The 9449-nt window shown below is 41.1% G+C and overlaps 1 protein-coding gene across 3 annotated transcripts in view; it reads left to right on the top strand.

Moving 5' to 3' along the window:
* The first annotated feature begins 2737 nt into the window (after window positions 1–2737).
* Window positions 2738–9449, top strand: part of MALT1 (MALT1 paracaspase) — a 63910-nt gene continuing 57198 nt past the window's right edge. For all 3 annotated transcript variants that reach the window (XM_077135350.1, XM_077135351.1, XM_077135349.1), the window contains exon 1: window positions 2738–2964. In XM_077135350.1, the coding sequence (XP_076991465.1) occupies window positions 2738–2964 (227 nt within the window). The remainder of the gene's footprint in view (window positions 2965–9449) is intronic.

Raw genomic sequence — 9449 nt, 5'->3', positions numbered from 1 at the left:
GCTGAAGGGATACAGACTATGCAACAGGACTGGATACAAAAACTCAAAAATGGACAGCACAATACTATCTAATTGTAATGTAATTATGTTAAAACACTGAATGAAGCTGCATCTGAGCTATAGTTTTTTTTTGTTTTTTATGTATTTTTTGTATTTTTTATTTTTATTTTTTTCTCTATATTATCATTTTATTTCTTTTTCTGTTGTCTTGCTATTTCTTTTTCTAAATCGATGCAAATGTACTAAGAAATGATGATCATACATCTATGTGATGATATTAATGATTACTGATTGCATATGTAGAATGGAATGATTTCTAAATGTTGTGTTAGTTAATTTTTTTTAATAAAAAAAAAAAAAGAAAACAACCCAGAAAAAAAAAAAAAAAGCCAACCCAGGGTGGGCCATGGTGGCTCAGTGGCAGAGTTCTTGCCTGCCCATGGAAAAAAAAAGCCAACCCATTTCTGGTATATTGCATTTCCAGCAGCATTTGCAAACCAAAACAACAGGATTCCAATAAAGATTACAAGACTTGATTCTATAATTGGCATACACATATAATAGATTCTTGAAAATATTTGTTAAATGATTGAGGGTAAAACAGGAAGGCACTGAAAATGACTAAGAAAGGTCTGCCAAATCAAGCTGGTATGAAATAAGCCTTTCTATTTGTAAATATAAATGCTAGCATTCATTGAGTAACAACTATGTGCAGGCACTAAGTGCTTTACAGACATCAAATCCTCAATACACTATGTTTTCAGTTTCATTTTAACAAATGAGGCAGCAAAATTAAGTAACTTATTCAAAGTCATAAAAATAGAATCTTGCAGATCTTTCTGGGTTCAAAAGTAATGTTATCATTGTACCTACTTTGAACTTTGACCAGTAAAAAATTGTAAAGGCACTCCATGTACTATAATGTGGTCAGACTGCATATAACAACCACCTCACCGACAGATGGTGAGAATTTGGGAGTCTAAATTTTTGTTACAGAAAACCCTGATGTTGTAACTGAGAAATTAGGATTTAAGGGCGATTATGATTACTGAATCATTATATAAGCATTCATTTTTGCTTTCTGGTATATTGGAGTAGACAGAGGAAAATACCTCAAATCTTTGAACTGTAATCCAACTGATAATGATTGTATAGCCTTTGTCTTGTGCTCTTGTAATTGTAACAACCTTGTGATTGACCCTCACTTGTACCTCTTCTATCTGGGTTTTGAACTTTGGAGTCTTATCATCACTAAAAACAACCCATACTGTTTATTAATGAAGGGCCTTGGGTCAGCCCAGAACTAACCCACCCCAATTCCAAAGTTACCTTGATAACCAAAGCTGGCTTTAACCAAAATGGGCATGCCTGACATATACAGTAACTTAGACTTTAACCTTTAAGTCACCTATACCTCATTTTAATACTAAAAATCTTGCTCATTATCAAGGCCACCATTTTCTTACACATGTTCTGTAACAACGACGGACTCAATCTGACCATCTTGGAGCCATTGTGCTCATTATCCTAATACCTGCCCATTTCTTGATGCTATACTATCAGAATTACTGCAGTCTAGGGAGACAGATTTTGGGGCCGATGGGCCACCTGCTCTCCTGCTTCCTGCCTCCCAATAAACTCTTTCTCTCTTTGAAACCCTGGTGTCTCAGGAATTGGTTATTGAGCACATCAGGCAAAGAATCCACAGCCTTTGTCCTCTGGACGATGTGATGATGATGACAAATAATAGCACCAGATTTTGGGCCAGGAAGCCTCATGTCTGGGGGCGCTACCTGGCTGGTCACACTTCATAACAAGTTCCAAGCTTGTTTACACTGAGATGACCAAGAAAGAACGTTCAGGTGTACTCCGGGTTTATTAATCTCTTTCGGATCATTCCAGGAGGGTTAGCCTCTGTACTACTGCCTACTTAGATCAGGAAGACCGGCTGACAGTCTTGACCCAGAGGTAACCCGAGGATTCCGTGCAGACAATACCATCTCATGACCCCGTAAAAAATAATAATAGTAAATCTAAGCTCTGATTTCAGCCAACTCCCGTGTAACTATCTGGACTTCAAGCAATACTTTCTTTAGCAATGTCATACCACACCTATCCCTAAAACCAGGAAGACTGCGCAGTGTACTGGTGGCGGCCAGGGCAGGCGAAGTCACTGAGTCCGGTGAGCTCGGCCCCTGGAGCAACCGCTGGAAGCCACTTATGGATACTCGCGTGCTCCCCTCTTTGGGGAATGACATTATCGGACGTGAAGCAATCCTCCTCCCACGGTGTCGGGAAGCCCCGAAGCCGCAGGCTTCCGTGCCGCAGTAGAGCCGCCCGGGCGTAGTTCCTCCGCCGCTTCCTCCTCCAGCTGTAACCACCCTGCCCTTCCTGCTCAACCAGGACTCGCCCTCCCGGGGTTTGAAGCGCGCGCCACGAGGAACAGAGGCGGAGGGGGAGGGCGAAGGCGGCGCGCAGCCGCACGCACGCGCGTAGGTGGGTGGCCCGGGCCCGCCCCCGAAGGGCCCGCCCCCGGCGCCCCCAGGCAAACCTGTCTCGGAGAGGCGGGTAGCAGAGCTTCCTACTCCGAGTGTGGTGCCGCGCTTCCCGATCTGTCCTTCGCTCCTGCCTTCCCGGCTCCGACGCGAACGAGAGGAGGGGCGGAAGGCGCGCCGGAGCCGAGGTCCGCGACCCGGCCGGCCGGAGAGAGGCGGTCGCGGGGTCGCCGGCGCGCGACATGTCTCTGTGGGGGGCGCCGCTGCAGGCCCCGCCGCCCCCGTCTACGCAGCCGCCTTCGGCCGCGCCTTTGGGGCCTCTGCTGCCCACTCCGGCCAGCGCGACCCTCAACCGACTACCGGAGCCGCTGCTGCGGAGGCTCAGCGAGAGCTTGGACCGAGCGCCCGAAGGCCGGGGCTGGCGAAGGCTGGCCGAAGTGGCGGGGAGTCGGGGACGCCTCAGGTTTAGGTGAGGCGAGCGCGGAGCCCGGGGGCACGGTGGGGGAGGGGCAGGGGCAGGGACGGGCTCGGGTCTCGTGAGGACGGAGAGGGCCGGGGGCGCGCGAGCTGGAGACCCGGCGTGGAAGAATGGACTGTGTCGTGGGTGGGGCTGGGAACAGCGGGAGTCACACGAAGTGGAGCCGCCGCTGGTGGGAAAGCAGCAGTGAAAGGAAGGATTTGAGGAAACTTCAGTAATTGCTAGAGCCTTTTTTACCTAGGACGGGCCTGGAAATGAATGAGGTTTGAGATTGGAGCCCGGGCTTTGGGATGGGAGAAGGCAGAAATGGCAAAGCCGATGTTTGGTATCCCCTTGAGCTTCAAGAGAGAAGTGGAGGACCAAGGAGAGGATATTAAGAGGACTAAGAAAGGTTGTGGGGGTGAGGGGAGAACTGCAGATAGATAATTGTAGCAGAGGATTTGAGGTGCAGGAATTCGTGGTTTTTATGCGGAAGAGAAGGATGATGGAAAGAGTGAAACTAAATGCAGCGTCTTCTTTCATCAAACCAAGTCACCAAGTCACCAAGTTCACGTCTTGACTTCACTGCGAACATTTAAACTATAAAATTATTTTCTTGTTACCAGACTTGAATCCACTGTACTAGCAATTCTTGAACTTTTTGGTCTCAGGACTCCTTTACACTCTTAAGAATTATTGTGGACCCCAAAGAGTTTGTGTGGACTGTGTATGTTAGATGCTTATATTATATACTGATATTTACTGTTAGAAATTAACAAGAAATAATTTTAAATGTATTGACTTATTAAATATTAAACCCATTGTATGTTAATGAAAATAACATCTTTATGGCAAAACAGGTTTTTCCAAGACAAAACAGAAAAGTTATGAGTGGCATTTTTTACATTTTGGAATCTCTTTATTGTCTTGGCTTAAAGGTTCTGCATTCAGTCTGTTGCAATATCTAACAGGTCATATAACTCTGGAAACTCCAGTGTGCACTCCTGAGAATGAATGAAAAAGGCAAATTATTATTATAAAAAATTGTTTTGACCTTGAGGATTTCCTGAAAGGGTCTCAGGAACCACACCAGTTGTTCTCAGACCACATTTTGAGAACTCTTTAAGTCTGTACCATTGTTTTGGTTTTGGTGTGCCTTTGAGCCCTTTGGTAGTTTTTTAACTTCTCATATCATTAAACTTTTTCTTGTACTATAATTATGTTTATACATCTTTCTAGACACCTTGTGAGAAGAAACCATCTCAGTATTCTGTGTTTATGCTTAGAGCCTGTCTTGGAGCTTAATAATACTTGTTGACTTGAGAGGAGTTATTCATTCTTGCAAAATTCTATCTGTTGAGTGCCTACTATTTGCTAGAAGTTCCAGAAGATAAAAAGATAAGTATGTAGCTCCTATTTACAAGGGCTTATCTGGTAATTGAGACTTATTGTGGAACATTCACAAATAACATGTTATATGCTATGTCAAATGTGTGTAATAATGGTGATGATGATTTTTTAATGATTTATTGAGCCCTTAATTTGTTGAGCACTTAATATGTAACAGTGTACTATTTATAAACATCATCCCCAATTTATTCTTCACACAAAAAAACAAGTTTCAGAGAAGTTGTGGTTCAGTCAAAGATTAATGACAATTTTGAATTATTAAGCTCACACAGAGGAGTAATGATGCAAGCAGGGAATCAAGAAGGGGTAAACTTGCAAAGTTGAACAGACACATGGCATAATTTTTTCTAGGAAAGAAATAAGCTTTTGGCTGGGCAAAGAAAATCCATAATGCTATTATTCTGGGTCCATAAATTTCCAAATTTCTAGACTTACAAAGGTGTTAAAGTTGTTATGTTTGTGGGTCTAATGAGCATTATGATTTGAATTAGTACTTTAGTTAGGAAAGGCTCTAGACTTCCTGAAGAAAGGGCTTGGTAGAAACATCTCCTGCTTGTGGATGAACGAAAGAAAGCTAGGTGGGCCCTCCTAAGTGAAGATGTGTGGCTCATGGAATCTAAAAGGACTTGATACCTGATGTCAGATTTTAAGTTTTCCTCCCCACACCTTTAGTAAAGTGTTCTTAAAGGGTACAGAATGATGGTAGCGTTGTTTGGAGAATTAATGGGAAGGCGTCAGATGCTTTTCTGATGAAGCAGTAGAGAGAGAAGGGCAGTTGCCTAGCAAGCAGTGACAAGCAATGAACAGCATGCATTTGTGGGGTCTGGGAATATCAGGGTGAGACGGATGGAGTTTCAACAGTCGTCCAAGATAAAGGCTCAGAGTCAGTTTGTTGGGCTGGGAAAGGTGGGGGCAGTCCTGAAAGCTGGAGAATTTAGGAACATTTAGCTTATGTTGGGATATAGCTATGTTGATATAAAGGCTATAGACATCTATAGATATTTATTGCTCTGTATTTATATACTGGGATCAGAGAGAAGATCCATGTAGTCTGAGGACTAGAGTGAGCAGGAAAAATTAAACTGGCCTAAAACACTTAGTACCGGGAGCTTGTGGGTAGGAAAGTAGTGGAGTAGCAGTTGAGGGGGCAAAGTATCTTCCTTTGATAAACATAGGAATTATGCGAGAGTCCAGTTTAAGAAGTGGGAAATGTGTCACATGAGGATTTTAAGTGCTTTCATCAGTCGCTGGCTTTACAAGTCAGGAATCTCAAAAGGTTATTCATTGTTTCTTTTTCCTTCTTTCTCTTTCTACTTTCTTTTCTAACTACAAATTTCCTCAAACTAGATGAAAACTTTTATTTAATTAAACAAACATAAACAAGAAAAGAGTTCATTCCGAACTGTGCACAAGAATTAGGAATAATTTTAAATCTTTTCTGAGGGTTATTGATGATTCAGAATAAATCCTTGCATATGTTAAGTATTTCCACAACCATGTGTACTGTCTGCCCTAAATACAAACCCAGCCTTCATTTCATTTCAGACTGATCTCAAATGGAATACCCTTTCTTGTCAGTGTAGAGCTAGGCACAGGTTCTGAGTGTCTTGACCACGCTGTGTAAATTCTTTGGTGGCATGGCACATCTGAGCCCCACGTGTGGTGAAGCTTTCTGGAGGCATCTAATGCTATTGAAATTCCATTGAGCTGGTCACTTAGAAATGGGCTTATTAAACATGGTCCCTGGAACAACAATCAGTGATTCCATACCTGCTATTTAGAAGGTAACCTTTTAGCTGCAATAATCTGCCCTCAAGCGGTTTATAAGATGCTGTAGGAATCAGAACACATGTCAAAAGCAGAAATAAAAGATTTCTTCTTCATCTCTTCAGTCTCCATATGTTGGAGTGCCATAGGGGTCCGTTTTTGAATGTCTTTACCTACATTTCTACACCTAATCCCCTTCCTGGTGTGGCTCTTCACTCTCATGGCTTTACACATGTCGAGGCTGGTCACTCCCAGTTTGTCTCCTGTTTATCTCTTGAACTTCCGGACTGATATTTGTAGATGTTAATTTGCCATCTCCTCTTGAATGACTAATAAACATCTTAAACTTAACATGTTGAAAATGTGCATACCTTCCCCTATAAACCTTTCTCTTAACGTTTTCTTTGTCTTGGCAAAAGGCAACTGCATCCTTCCAGTTGCTCTGGCCTCTTTGACCCACCACACCACATCCATTTTGTCAGCAAATCCTACCTGCTGTGTCTTCAGTACATATCTAAAATCAACCTCCACTGCTGCTACACTGGTCTGAGCCATCTTTATCTCTCACCTGTATCGTCCAAATAGCTGCTTAGCATCTTCCCCCCTCCTACTTTGCTTTCTACCCCAGTCTATTCTCAGTATGATAGAACAAATCTTTTAAAACATTAAATCAGGTCATGTCCCTCCTCTGCTCAGAACCTTCCAGTTGCTTTTCCATCTCAGAGTAAAAACATCATTTAGACATCATTTCACTCTTGGACTTCTTATCTTATTATCCCCCTCCCTCTCTACTCTGGTCACACTTGCTTTATCCTTAAACACAGTAGGATCTTCTCACTTGCTCCTTACTCCAGCTGAGAGGGTCTCCACTGAAGTAACTACTGACTTCACCTTCTAAAATCGTTTATTTAAAAATCACCACAGTGAGGCCTACTCTGACAACCTTTATAAAATTCTGCCCCTACATCTCCAGCATTACCTATCCCCTTTCCTTGCTTTATTTTTTTCCAAAGCACTTAGGACTTAAGCCATAAGATAGTTGGATACACACATACTTGATCTATCTGTCTACCTCTCTCCAAGAGAGAAAAAATCCAGGAAGATAGGATTTTATTTTTTACTTGCTATAGTGTCCTCAGTAGCTAGAAAAATGTTTGTCCTTTTATAAGTGCTTAATAAACAGTTGTTGAATTAATGAAGATTACAAAGAGTAAATATACCAAGAAGAGGTGCAGAAGAAACTAAAAGAGTGTGCCATGGTTTATACCCTAAAGAATATATAATATATTCTATTTGATTATATATGTTTAAAAGTAAAGATACAGAGATGTAGATACTTTTTTAAAAAAAGATAGCCCATTTCAGTGTTTAATTGAATGTTTTTAATTAAACCAAAAATTCCAAGCTAGTCTGGTGGAAACCACTTCAAAGCACAGTCTTACAGGAATATAACTAAAAAGGAAAGAAATGAAAGGTATGTATAAGCATATCTCAGCTGAAAGTCTACTCATGCGGAAAATTAGTAAAAACAAGGAGGTACAGAACTTATTTTCCATACTGTGCCACATTGTATTGGAAGAGAAATCTTTGCTTCAGTTTGATCTCTGATCATTTAAGGGTAAAAAAGTCAAATAGTTTTTCATTTTCTCTATCAGTATAGACACTTGGTTGTATCACTTGGTTTTTTAATTTATCTTCCCCTGAGTCTATACCACTAGTTCTCAAAATTATGTCTGCAGTATTTTTCAATGAGAATCTCAGGAAACTCCAATTTTCAACAAACTGCTGGGTGATTTTTATGTGCACTAATTTTTTTTTTAAGAAATGAAAAATAATTGTGACTTTTGAAGCCCTTTAAAGAGAAGCTCTCTACTTAATATTTCTTATATCTGTTTTTCTTTATTACCTTTCTTCTTTTTCTTACACTCTTTCCTACATTTCCTCCCATAGTTATTTGTTCAAGAAATATTTGAGCACTGGGCAAGTCAGCACAGCTTGGCAGTGGGAGGACCCAAAGATTTATAAACCGATCTCTACTATTAGGCAATTTACATAATGAAGATGAACTACCTCTGTTAGCAACTATAGTTAAAAGAGAGTTGTGGGTGCACACATGGTTCAGTGGTAGAATGTTCACCTTTCATGTAGGAGACCCATGTTTGATTCCTGGACCATGCACCCAAAAAAAAAGAAGAGAGAGAAAGTTGTGATCAGCATAAATTCCTTTTCTTCCTTATTTGTTCCTTGCTGGAAAATTCCATGTGGGCAAGGAGTTTGTCTTTTATTCAACACAATATCCCTAATGCATGACATACAGAAGATACTATAAATTATAGCTATTATTTATATAGTTCACTGTGTGTCAGCACTCTGAAATATTTTCTATATGTACAGTAACTCATTTAATCCTCACTTCAACCTTGGAAACGGGTACTATTATTTGCATATAAGGATACTGAGGTATAAAGAGGTTAAGAAGTATTTGTTGAATGAATACACGTATTACATGATGATAGGGTGGAGACATCAGAATTATTGTTGATTTGCTTTCATCTCAATTCATTTTTGCAAGTCCTCTTTTTTGGGGGGAAGGGGGTGGTGGTGCATGGTCTGGGAATCCAACTCAGGTCTCCAGCATGGAAGGCGAGCATGCTGCCACTGACCCACCCATGCACCCTGCATCTCAATTCATTTTTGTATGATTGTCTTCAAGATCTTTGCTCTGTTCTTCCCTTATAGCCTTGACTGGCTCTTTTACATTGTTCAGGTCTCTGTTGAAGACAGCTCTTCAGAGAAGCCTTTCTTAACCACTGTTTAAACCAGAATGGCACATATAGACCTGCAGTCTGTTTCACCTTGTGCTATTTTATTTCCTTTAGATTCTTTACTAAAGAACTTTAAACTGTCTTATTTTCTTTTTATTTTACTGCCTATTTCCTTCTACTCTTAGGTTCCCTCGGGGCAGGGACCTTTCTTATTCATGCATTGAACAAATCTTCATTGATTACCTACATGGCCTAGACAAGCTCCTAGGCACTGGGACAAAGGTGTGAACAAGACTGACGACATTCCTGTCCTCCTGAAGTTTTATGGAGTAGTAAACCAACATGTAGTAAACCAACAAAAATATCAGGTAGTAATTTAGGTTATGCAGAGAATTAAAGTTGAGTGATGTGTGTGAAAAAGAGAGACAATGACTAGTGGCGACATGGCATGATCAGGGAACTTCTTTCTGAGGAGGTGCCATTTTCAAGTGACATTAATATGACAGCAGGTCTTCCATGCAAAGATGGGTGCTGATTGCAGAGAAGGTCTTTTGT

Source organism: Tamandua tetradactyla, chromosome 18 (genome assembly GCF_023851605.1).
Source record: "Tamandua tetradactyla isolate mTamTet1 chromosome 18, mTamTet1.pri, whole genome shotgun sequence".
Lineage (NCBI taxonomy): Eukaryota > Metazoa > Chordata > Mammalia > Pilosa > Myrmecophagidae > Tamandua > Tamandua tetradactyla.
The sequence above is the reverse complement of the archived record's forward strand: the minus strand, read 5'-3'. Positions and strand labels throughout refer to the sequence as shown.